General features: G+C 41.1%; 1 protein-coding gene across 1 annotated transcript in view; it reads left to right on the top strand.

Moving 5' to 3' along the window:
• The window catches only part of GIPC2 (GIPC PDZ domain containing family member 2), a gene marked incomplete at its 5' end in the record, with an annotated part of 98,387 nt that overhangs the window by 63,791 nt on the left and 21,465 nt on the right, over positions 1-13,131 (top strand). The window contains 2 exons of the mRNA XM_004699304.2: positions 6,853-6,959; positions 12,131-12,212. Of these exons, the coding sequence (XP_004699361.2) occupies positions 6,853-6,959; positions 12,131-12,212 (189 nt within the window). The remainder of the gene's footprint in view (positions 1-6,852; positions 6,960-12,130; positions 12,213-13,131) is intronic.

The following is a 13,131-nucleotide window of genomic DNA, read 5'->3' as shown; positions in this document are numbered from 1 at the left end:
AGGACCAATAAGGGGAGCAGCAATACTAGGAGGATAAGGGAAGGGGGAGGTAAGGGGGAACTGATCACAAAAATCTACATATGAGCCCCCTCCCAGGGGAATGGACCACAGAAAAATGGGTGAAGGGAGACAGTGGTCAGTGTAAGACATGGGGAAGAAAAAAAGAATAATTTATAAATTATCAAGGGAATATGCGAGAGGGAGAGTGGGAAGGGAGGAAAAAAATGAGCTGATACCAAGTCTCAAGTAGAAAGAATATGTTTTGAAAAATATGATGACAACATATGTACAGATGTGTATGACACAATGGATACATGTATGGATAGTGATAAGAGCTGTAAGAGCCCCCAGTAAAATAAAATTAAAAATATATAAAGACATTACCTTTAAATCTACTTTCCCTGAATGATTTACATTATTGTCCTTAGATGATTTATATATATATGTGTGTGTGTGTATATTTATTCCTTTGAAGTAGAAACACACTTTAAGAATAAATCTAGTATTGTTGCAAGTTGCCAGACTTGGCTTCCAAGGAGTCTTTGGGTAGGTTAGAGCTGCTAGTCTTTTAGTTAGTAGTCAAACCTTTACCTGTTTGTACCGCCCAGGGGCTCCTAACATAGGCATATGAAGCAGTATATAATAGTTGATAGGACCCATTTGTGCCCATTTCCACACCTCGAGAGCCACGGTCTGAAGGTGAGCACAGGGAAGGATGGGGTGCAGTCTGACTTACTGGCATCTGCTCCCAGGCTGGCTTGCCTACCTCAGGTTCATAGAGGAAAACACAATCGTTGTCAGCTTCTTTGTCTATTGGCCCCCGCACTGTGGTGGTCTGCATGAGTCTTAGAAAGTAGAGATCCAGAGAGCAAGGATTGTGTTATTTCTTCAATGCAGTCCATGAGAGAAGCACTGGGTTCGGGGCCACACTCCCGCTGGTCTTGAGACAGCTGTCCTCTGTGGTAAAATAAGACATACTGTCTAGTCTTTCCCACATGTAGGCTTGGGGTCCCCACCTTTGCGGGATCCAGTAGGAAGAAAGGTTTGAGAGGGTCGTTCCTCGCAGGAGAAGCGCTCTAGGGAACGAGGGTCAGCTCCTTGAAGAGCTCTGGAACGGAAACTCTCCCTACGCCTCGCTTTTAAGGTCTTCTCACTTACTGAGCTCCTGGCCGGGAACACTTTCCCCTCCCCTTGATTGTTCCCCACTTGACCTTTGAGCTCTCCTGTTGGTGTCCCTGTTTGGAATCCCCTTCTCTAGGAAATGTCCCCTCTGGATCATGCGGAGGCAGGACAGGAGTCCTGTGATTTCATCTTCACAGCGTAATGTGGTGATTGTTTTCTTGTGAACCTGTGCGTGTGAATCCGTTTCTGAGGTTCGGATCAGTTCTGGGAACACTGACGAGTGTAAGTGATTCGGGGCCTGCAGGCGGGATCCCTGGGCCACACATTTTGCAAAGCAGAGTTGCCAGCGGGCCACCATTTTGATGTTTCTTGGTGGCTGTGTAACCTGACAGACAGAAATTACCGAAGTTGATTAGTGAATTTGGTGGGGTAGTTTATCAACTTACCATGGCGCTCATGGGAGGGGTTTGGTCACAACCCATATGACATCATGGAACTTTCCTAGGAAGTGTTGCCAGGTGAGGGATGGAAGAAACCACAGAGATCAGAGATTTCACTTTTCAGTTCTCTGGCTCCTTAGTGGTCTTTTCTTCCCTTTGAATCATCCTTACCCAGAAGACAACACTGGGCAGCCTCCACTGCTTAGTGTGCCCATGCGGGGCTGGGCGTAAGCTTAGCCACATTGGTGCCTGGCAGTGAAGCAAGGGGAGAGTCATTTGCCCTGCTCTGCACTGAAGGAGAAAATGAGGTTGTTTTCCATAAAAGATAAACAAAATAGGATAAAGAGGCCTTCCCCTGCGGTATTTGGAATGACAACTTTTTGAATTTTTGAAGAGGGCCTTTGGCAGGTTTCTCATTTTCAGGGAGAAAATCCAGGCAAAAGGTTTTGTAGGGAAGGTGTGGGAAGAACACTTCTTTCTCTGGACAGATTAGAACATGCCCCCGGAAACAAATTGCACATTCTGGGAGTAGCACTGTAGTAATCTGTGTCCGGCCCTTGGCTGGGCACCTTTTTTATACATGATGCTTTGTGATGTTTGAAACAACACTATAATTGGGTGCTATGCTCAATTAACAGAAAAGAACCCATTCCTCAATTTACACACTTTAGGTATGGAGGATCCGAGGGTTTTACCCAGGTGTTCTGAACGCAAAGTCCACTCCTGTAGCCATGAAACTATAGATAAGAACACAGATTCAATAAAAAATATGAATTCTAGGGTAAAACCATTATATACATATATCAGTGGTCAGAAAGCAGCTGTGGGGAGAGGTAGAGGTGATCTGGTTTTAATGGTCAAGACCTCTTAGCACATTTTTTTTGTTTTTGTTTTTTTTTCCTCTTAGCACATTTTAAAAGGAATAAATAATGTATGCTTGAGAAGTCAGTAAAATAAAAAGGATCTGTGCTTTGAGCTGAAACCTAGGGGGATTGAATAAACCTAGGGATTATTGAATCAATCACTTATAGCTTGATTTATCTCATTTCTATGACCAAAATGTCACTGAAATATTTTTTTCTGCCTCCTTTTCATTCAGGATCTCCTGCCCCCTTCTCTGTTATCCCTTTAAAACAATTTCTAGATGTTCTGAAGGTTGTTTGTATGCTCAAAAGAAGTCTGACCCCGTTAGGCACCCCTGTTGGCCTCTTCTCTTTCCTAAGCATTCCAGTCTGCCCTCTGGTATCTTTAGGCCATCTTTTAAGCCATCGAGAAAGTACTGACTACAGCTATGTCCACCGGTGTCAACTTTGCACTGCAGTCACAGTCTCTGCCGCTGCTCTTTGAAGCGATGCTCCAGACTCCAGGCCAACCATGGCCATCCTGGGACCAGAGAGTTCTCACGTGCAGAAGTGGGGAGAAGGCCAGCTTTCCCAACGCAACACCTGTTATCAGTTGTGAAACCAAACCATGCTGCATGTGCTCATCCTGAACACAGCACCGCTGTCTTCTGCCAGCCCTTTTCTCTAGGATGCAGGCAGTGAGTGCTTGAATGGAAAATGGAAAGAAAAAAGGTTGTTGTTTTTTCCCCCTTGCCCTTTCATTTCCCATTCTGAGCTTCAAGATAGGACAGAGGATGGAGATTGGTTTGTTCACTGACAATGTCAGTTAAAACGGGGCACCATAAAGAATATCAGAAAGAGTGATAACGGTATAGGTCACATTGTAATGAAAAACAAATGAATATTCTTTTACCTACTTTTGATGAAAAAGGCTTTTTCTTTTTTTTCTTTCTTCTTTAAAAAAATTATTTTATTAGGGGCTCGTACAATTCTTACCACAATCCATACATCCATCCATTGTGTCAAGCACATATACACCCTCATCATTCTCAAAACATTTGCCTTCTACTTTAGCCCTTAGTATCAGTTGAAAAAGGCCTTTCTTTCAGTAGGAGATCTTAGTTGGAATTCTGTTGAGCCTTTCTTTTGTAAGCGCCCCCGAACGTGTTACCTTCGTGTCGTAGTTCATCATCCAAAACCAGACGAGAATGTAAATGTATTTGAGAAACGATCTGTGTGAAATCTTGGATTTTAAAAATATCTTTCATAATCTCTTAGTCATCTTGCCCACACCTGTTTTATTGTTTTAGCAACTCATCTTTATTGAGTCTTTGTAAAAACAGTCTATCTAGTTTTCATCGTCACATTTTCTCTCCCTGTACCTTGTCAGTTCATGTACTTTATAATTAAATTATGTAGTTACAGCAATAGCTGCAACAACCTAAAAAGGTTTGGAGCAAACTCTGCTGTTTCGGTGGTGCACAAGCCCCCTCTGTGAGCAGCTTTGTGCCGATGAGCTGAGGGGTCCGTAGCCTTGGGTGGTTAAGTGGGTGGTTAAGTAGGTGGTTAAGTGGGTGGTTAAGTGGGTGGTTAAGTGGGTAAAAGGAGTCTCAGGGCTTGGGAGCATTGATGAATCACGTAAAAGAGCTAAATAGCTACTGCCTCCTTACTTATGTGCTGCAGAAACCTCTTCCATGGCGTAGTATGGTACCAAGAAAGGCTTTGTGCTAATGTCTTTCAGTGAAGTGATTTAGAGCTTGCCCTGGTTGTTCAGCCATGCTCCAACAGGCAAGTGCCCTTGTCATAGGCTAGAATAAAATAATTCACACGCTTCAAAGCATTAAAACTCCATTACTGAACTTGTTCCCCCGCCCCCTGCAGGTGAACAGGTCCAGCCTACCTGTTTTCACGTGTAAGCAGGTCCGTTTATGTATACCTCAGTCACAGGCTCATAGGAAAACAGTTATTGTTTTCTCGTCTGGGAAAACTGCCTCTCTGAAGTCAGTCCCCAAGCCAGTACTTCAAAGGTAACTTTTGCTCCAGTGCCACCAAGTGGTTAACTTTGAGATACCATCCTAGGAAAGACACAGTGAAGAATAAAACAAACGCCCAAACAACTTTCGTTCTACGCGCATGTCCCTTTCCAGATAGCAGCGCATAACCTCAGGCAGGGATGTCAAGATCTTTATGGAGTTCCTACTTCCGGGTCCTTAGTTTTGTGAGTACCTCAAACTTTGGTATTTCCAGGGCTTCTCTTATTTTCCAGTAAAATGTCATCCTCACCAAACGTATAAGAGACTTGAAGGTAAGTCACAATGACAAGGTATTACTTTATAATTACAAATACCACAAAGTATGTGAAGATACGTTATACTGAGTAGGGTTCTTGGCGACATCACAGCGGGGTGGCGTGTGTGTGGGGAGGGTTAGGTTGCATACCGCAGAAGTAAATACCATTAAGCTAAGAGGATCTTTCCTGCTTCTGGAACACAGATGCTCTGGGCTGGGAATGGTCAGTGCAGAATACTGGATGTGCTGATGACAGATTAACCTATTGTTTCCCCCTTGGGTCCTCTTTTAGAATTTTATGCTGAACATCTCACTTCTAGTAATGCATTCTTCTCACAGAGAGGGCATAATGTAACTGGCAAGACCAGGGTTGTAAGTTTGTTGATATAAGCCTCACCTCCTGAGAATCTGGTCTTCTTGATTAGCATTTGGGTCTTTCCAACCCCTTCAGAGCCCTCATTATAGGCTTGTTTGTTTTTTGCTGAGACGGCTCGTTTCACTATTGACATTTTTAATACTTTCATTCTCCGAGGAAAACTCATGTATTATGTTTTGGTGATCTTCCTCCAAGCACAGGTTAAAGTACTATATAAACTCCTTAATTACTTTGGAGCCTATACCCTATTCCCAATTTGACTGATGATAGAAATTAATCTATGTTCTAAGTCAGTAAGAGTACATTTGTGTCAGTTCTTTGATGTCTCCATATCAGGAGCTCTGTACAAATCATACTACCGTCTGGCATTACCAGCCTAGACAGTGGCTCTTCCTTGGGGCTTGGAGATCCCGTTGTTGCAGCTTCTTCCCAGGCCTCAAACTGCTACTGCATAGAGGCCTCACACAAGGCTGGTGCGTTAGTGTGGTTGACTAGAGAAACAAATCCAGATGCACTCACATATGTGCATAAGAAAGAACTTTATATACAAGGGCAATTGAATATTAGGAAAACGTCCAGTTCAAGTCCATAAGTCCGATATTAGCCCATATGTCCAATACCAGTCTATAAATTACTCTTCAAACTTATGAAATGCATGCAATGATCCCGAATGAGGATGATCCCAGCCCACACAGAGGCCTCATTGGTTATGACCTGACTGACAGGCTAGACTCCACCCCTTCCCTCTGTCTGAATCCTCAAATTGACAAAAGATTATGTAACTACCACAGGTAGCCAGGAGGTTTTCCAGAGGCTATACTATTGGTCGTCTGTGGTTAGAATCTTTTCTAACTAATATTTAATTGCCCCAAATGAAAAAGATCTGTGGGTTCATATTAAACTCTTAATGTCCGGCTTCTTTGCAAAAAATTGAAGACCTCATGTAGGGCCTGTGTTCATACAAGGCAGTAGGTTTTTGGAGTGGTTATCGGAAGGTAGACTCCGAGTTCTCCTCACTCTGTGTTAGATGCGTTTCTTTATGTGCTGAGTGAACTGGAAGGGTGACTCTTAGCACACGAGAAAACAACACATCAAATCAAGCATAAGGAAAGGTGTGGCTTTTTGTGGACTCTTTCTCCCCGTTCTCTTTTCTGACGTCTGCAAGAAATTCCTTGCTTGAACCCACTCCTGGCCTGTCTCTCTTACCTTTAGGGACCTGCTTCGCTTAGGGTGTCACTTCAGAATGTATTCCCTGCGCTTTCACAGGGCAGGTGTGGTTGAGGCAAGCACATGGACTTAGGGATTACAAGACTAGCTAGGCCTCGCTTTCCTTATCTTTAAAATGAGGGCGATAAATTACCTCATAGACCATGTGTGTGGTAAAAGGTTAGAGGATATGTATTTAATTTATATTGCTTCTTCCCCAACCCCAACTCCCATTTTAAAAATTTGACTGTTTCCTATTTTAATGACCTGGATAAACTCCAGCTGAATTTCTAACTCTATTTTCCTAACTATATTGTTTGTATAAGAAAGCCAAGAGTTTTTTTTTTTTATTTCCTTCCTTATTATTTTCAGAGACAGGACTCACTCATTGAGCCCACCATCTGCGAATAATAGATGAAGGATGAATTAATTTTGTTTTTGGAAAGGCACACTGCTTACCAAATACCTATACTAATAATATAGATACATTGTAATGGAAACTACATTCGCTTTTGTAATAATCAGTTGGAATTCTTTCTCCAAATGCTCACTGACCCCATTCATTGTATACTTACAGAAGTAGAGCCCAGGACAAACGCTGGGAAGTCATCAGAAGGGAAACTTGGCACTGGAAGAGGGACACTTCGACTACGATCAAAAGGCCCTGCCACTGTGGAAGAAGTGGTATGTGATAGTGAATCAATGCCCTTTCTGCTTGGAAATGTGTGGATATTCATGTTTATTAGGATTGGAAATAAAGGTAAAATCTCGAAGTTAAATAAAAACGCCATACTTGCATTCTAATTGAAGTGAGAATTTTATTCACTGCCCAATTAACCAATTGGAAAATTCCTGGAAGCATGTAAGGGGAAACAGAAACGAAGGGTAGAGGGATTGTGGTCTCCAGCAGCCTCCAGCAACCTGCAGATAACACTTTCTAGTCCGCTGACATCTTGACTAGCTTAGAAACTTCAAGGAAGTCAACCCAGTACCTCTGCAAACCAAGCAAGAGTCTCAGGTCCACTGCAAAGTCCGTCTATTTCGTAAGTTTTAGTTAATGTGGTTACCTACCCTCAAGTCAGTTCTACCTCCTAGCCCAGCAGAATGAAACACTTCACGATCCCCTGCCATCCGTACAATTGCTGTTGTGTTCGAGCCCATTGTTGTAAGCGCTTTGTGAATCCATCTCGTTGAAGTTTTCCCTTTTTCCTCTCTCCTGATAACACACCCATAGTCTGTGAGACGATGCCTCGCCACTCCTGCTTCCAGGGGGCATTCTGGCTGTACTTGTTCCAGTCTGACTGTACTTCTATCTTGATTTGTTTTGTTCTCCTGGCAGTCCGTGGTTCTTTCCATATTCTTTGTCAGCACCATAATTCAGATGCAGTGATTCTTTTTCCGGTCTTCCTTAGCCATTGTCCAACGTTCATGTGCATACGTGGTGATTGAAAAATACCATGGCTTGGATCAGATGCACTTTATTCCTCGAAGTGACACCGTGGCTCTTCAACACTGTAAAGAGGTCTTGTGCAGCAAGAAATTATATTCACAAAAAGAAAGCAATTTTATTCATGAACTTCAGTCTCTTCAGGTACAACATTTTATAGTCATCTTTGATGCTTCTCTTGATCTATATACTAGGGGATCCATTAGCATCCCCTAGTGGACGTATGCCTGTGCTGTACCTGAACCCAGTACTTCCTTACCCTTCTGCCCCTCCCCTGTCCCAATGCCATCATCTGGTTATTGAAGTTGCCTCCTACTTGTTCCCTCTGCCTTCACCCTGGGCCTCTTAGTCTGTGTCCAGCACAGCAACAAGAATAATACTTTCCAAGTGCAAAGGGATTATGTTCGAAACCCTCCAGTGGCTTTTCATGTCACTTAGAGTAAAACCTGAAGTATTCATCAAATAAACCAAACCCACTGCCATCGAACCGATGCCAACTCAGGGCAACCCTAAAGGACAGCATAGAGCTGCCCCTGTGAGTTTCCGAGACTACCTCGTTATGGGAGTAGAAAGTCCCATTGTTGTCCCGGGTAGTGGTTGGTGGTTTCAAACTGCCGGTCTTGATGTTAGTATGCTCATAGGGCTCCTATGAATTTTTCATAGTTACCAAAATTAGCTGACTCCTCCTTTTTCTCTCTATCACTCCCCCTGGGTCCTGTGCTTCAGCTGCATTGGCCACCTTGCTGTCTCAAACCTTCCAAATAGAGCCATAGTCCTAGTCCTTCGTGGACTTCATAGGCCTCTGCCTGAATGCTCTGCCCTATTTATATTCACCGCCTTCTCCTCAGGTTTCTGCTAAGTATCAGTATATCTAAAAGTGCTTTTTTAATCTTGTATAAATAGCAACTCCTGTCCCACTTCCCACTGTTCAGTTTTCCTTACCCTTAATTTTTTCCAAGGCACTAAACATCATACCACTCATTATATCTTTTTTTTTACCTTTGTTTAGCTCCTTTTTAGATAGGCTGTGTTCACTGCTAGTCCCTAGAACCTATAGCTAGATGAGAAACATGAAAAGCTAGGTGGCTGTTTTCCAGAGCTTGTTGGGTCACAAGCCCAGGATTGTTCCTGGGAGTGATTCTTTGTTGCAGAGACACTCAAGGAACCATGAGGCCAAGGCTTTCTTTGTGACTATTTGAGTCATCCAGAATACTTTTAATTTTGGGGAATCCAGAGGAAGATTTGGAGCCAGGCACCTTAATCCTGAGTAAGTGCAAGGTGTGATCCAGAGGCAAATGATAACCAAGAGACTGGGTGGAATAAAAGTGTTTGATAGATGAGATATGTTGAGTCATGTGAACACACACACACACACACACACACGCACGCACACACCAGTAATATTTGATTATTTCAGGTTTTTAATTCTCCATGGCCCAGCACACTGAAATCTGTCCAGGTGTACTGAATGAATGAACAGTCCTCAATGGAAGAAAGCAATTTGTAGGTGTCTTAGGCTGGGTTCTCTAGAGAAGCAAACCAATGAAGCCTGTACACATATACACACACATATGTTTATCTCAAGGAAATAACTCATACAGTTGTAGAGGTAAGCATGTGGGTCAGATGTTATCTGGAGACTTTGCCTAACACACATAGCTGCAGGGGCTGTTGAATTTAAACAACAGGCTCTGGCTGCAGAGACAGATGAATAAATTCAAGTTACTAGGTAAGATGGCAAGCTGCTGATTACTCCCAGTATCAGCTGGCAATATGGCAGAGCACTCCAGTCTATAGAACTGGAGGCTAATTTTGCAGCTAGATGCAGAATATAGATTGAGCAAATGCTGAGCAAGCTTTCCCACAATTTCCACTTATACTGGAAGTAGATAGCATCCCTGAGAAGGTCTCATTTTGGGGGATTACTAGGCCTTAACTTCCAAACTACTGAGAATCCTGGGCCATACAAGTTGACACAAACCTTAACTTTCACAGTTGGAGAATGGAAGAATAGCAAATAGGACTGGTTGTAGGGAGCTGGGAAAATACCAACACTGTTTTTTGACTGGGTCAGTGAAGAAGCATGACAGACATTAAAGCAGCTCCCAAAGAAGCAGGGTTGGCAGGAAGACCTAACTCTCACAGGAGGAGAGTCATCTTTTAATAGTTAACACCATCCATAAATATGCCATCCTGGGAAGTGAAGAAGTAGGTTTAGATCTGTCTGGAGACCTAGGGAAAAATTCATTCAAAGGTAAACATCTAAAACAGTTCTTATTTGCCTAGCCCGTTTCATTAAATAGGGCAATTGAAAATAGCTCATAATTAAAGGGAAAATAATCTACTTTGGTGCTAATATTAAATTTGATGGAAATCACTAATTTCAAATACCAAAGATTTGAAGAATTGTAGCATTTGAAACAAATCATTCCCTTTAAGTCTAGTAAAAATTGTAAAAGCTATAAAAGACACTTCATTCCATACCTCAGAATCTACTCAATATGTGTGGATTGAGACAAGCACAATCCAGGTAATGGTAAGGGAAGGACGAACAGGCCAATCTGTTTCTCTAAAAGGAGAGATGAAGGAAAAGAAGCTACTACAAACCGTGAGATAAGGGTTAAGAGAAATACCTAAAAGCAACACACATTTGTGACAGCATTAAATAGGATATGAATTTCAAACAATCTAATCATGCTTTCTACGCTTGTACCTGTAGTTGTGTATTTAGCATCGTTGGGCTATTGCATCACCAGCAATGAAACCATTTGAAACCTACTATCAGTATAAACTGAACATAGAATAATAAAACAGTCAATCAAGTTTTTTTGTTAAAAGTATCTTTAGTAATAGTTTTAGGAAAAACAAATGTGCACAGTTTTTTATTATTATATCATTCTTTTAAAACCCTGTACTTGTGTACTTGCTTGTTAAGTGCTGGGCTGCTAGCCAAAAGGTTGAAGTCCAACCTCTGTGGGAGACAGACCTGGTCGCCAGCTTCTATAAATATTAGCACCAAGAACACCCCATGGGCCCATACTGCTCTGTCACATGATTGCTCTGAGCTGAAATCTAGTTGATGTCATCTAACAATAACACTGTATACAATAGGTCAATATGTGAATGTGTATATAATTTCCTAGGAAATACATACAGTAAAATGAAATTTAAAAAGTAAATAATGATATGCATTCAGAAATGTTTTACTATTGTGTAACCATAAAGGAATTTGGAGTTTCTGACCTGCATGATAAAGACTGGAGCCCTTCTTAGGGAGGCACATAGGAGCCTTTGGTATTTGGTCACATCCGTCCAATACTAGATCACTAGTCCCACAGGGCTTCTGCCACCCTCACCTCTAACTCCGACCATCATTTATTGATTCAGTTTTAAATGTAATATCCTAAGCTCTTTACATATATCAACTCATTTAATTTTCACTGCTATCAAGTAGGTAATATTTTTGTTTTATAGATGAGCGGAGGCACAGAAGGATAAGTAACTGGCCCAGTAACACACACTGTTCAACGAGAAAGCTGGGGTATGAATGGCTGCACCAGTACCTTTGCTCATCATCACTACATACTACTGCTTCTAAAACCCAGTGGAACCCTCTACCCTGAACTTTTAAAATATGAACCTATCTCCTCTATATATTGAATAGCAAAAGATAAGAAACAAAATGTGTATCAACTCAAAAATTAAGATTTGAGTTCTATCATTTAAATTAAAGAAAAATTAATGAAATTTTTATTGTGAATTCGGTCGTAGGGGGTTGACATTTCACACCATCAACTCTGCATTTAACAGTTAGCCCCCCGCCCCCTACTGTGTCCCTTCACCCAAGTCAACAGCTGTTAAACCTCTAGCCTCATAGGACTTCTTGCAGCCCCTGTAGTATCCGATAATATTCTATCAGGCTCTGCGGCCTCAGAGAGATTTATTGATTTTTATCTGAAGTACCCTTAACTTTCTTATTTGACAGTGCTCATTTCTGAAAGTGCAGTTCTTATATTATCGTCTTTCTGTAACCCTTTGACTCTCAGAGATTTGGATTTACTTCCTCTTCTGTGATGCTTCTATACTGTATGCATAAGTTTATACATGTAAAATTGTGCTTGTTATTGGTACACACATATTCATGCCTGTCTCCTGTTCTAGATTGTTAGCTACTTGGAGTGGTTGCCACTGATTTCTCATATTTGAAATGATAATATTAATGCTGATGTTAAATAAGTATTTACTGTGGACTTGTATTGCGTTAAAGAGTAGATATTAGATTGATTTCCATTAAAATTAGCAACTATGCAACCATAGACTTTTTCATTATAAAACTTGCCCTTATATATACTGTGACATTAAAAAGTGCATTTTAAGAAGATATGTTCCTTTCTCTTCTTTTATAAAGCCATCTGAAAATGAGACAAAAGCCATTACAAAGATTGATGACCTGCTTGATTTGTACATGGGGATCCGAGATACTGACTTAGGTGAGAACTTACTCTTTAAAAGCCTTCTATAGTTTTTTTTGTAAGCAGTTTTATTGGTATTTCATCCACATATCTTACAATTCAATAGTTCAATCATCAAGAAGAGTTGTACAATCTTTTCCACAATCAATTTGAAAACATTTTCTTCTTCTTTGAGTTAATTGTTATTCACATAATTATTTTTTTCAATTTTTGAAAAAAAATACACAACAAAGGATTTTCTGATTCAATAACTTCTACATGTATAATTCAGTGTCATTGATTATACAACCACTACTGATATCCCTCTCCATTGTTCCACTACCGTTAAAATAAACTCAATGTTCCTCAAAAAATCGTCCTCCTTCACCCATGGGAACCATAGGTCAGATTTGGTTTCTTTAGTTTTTTTTAAAGTAGTGTTCTTGATATAATATTCACATATTATATACTTCCACAGTTAAATAACTTTTTAAAAAAAGATCATTTTATTTGGGGCTCTTAACAGCTTTTATGACAATCCATACATCAATTGTATCATGCTTATTTATATATATGTTGCCATCATTATTTTATGAACATTTATTTTCTAAACCCTTGGTATCAGCTTCTCTTTTTTCCTTTCCTCACCCTCTGCCCCCTTGTGAACACTTGATAAATTATAAATTATTATTATTTTCATATCTCACACCGAACACTTTCTACCTTCCCCCATGGTTTCTTCCCTCCTTCTCTCCCCACCTTTTCCCTACCCTCCTGGTATCACTACTTCCATTTCTATTCCTGAGGGATTTGTCTGACTTGGATTCCATGTGGCATGAGCTCTTATCTGTACCTGTGCACATGCTCCATCTAGTGCGCAGTGAAAGGCAGGATTGGGGTCATGGTAGTGGAGGGTGAGGAAGCCTCAAGGAACTAGAGGAATCTTGTGTGTTTCATT

This window comes from Echinops telfairi, unplaced genomic scaffold, assembly GCF_000313985.2.
Source record: "Echinops telfairi isolate 266 unplaced genomic scaffold, ASM31398v2 ScPeMD7_443;HRSCAF=831, whole genome shotgun sequence".
NCBI classification, from domain to species: Eukaryota; Metazoa; Chordata; class Mammalia; order Afrosoricida; family Tenrecidae; genus Echinops; species Echinops telfairi.
Note: the sequence above shows the minus strand (reverse complement) of the source record. Positions and strands in the feature narration are given on the sequence as shown.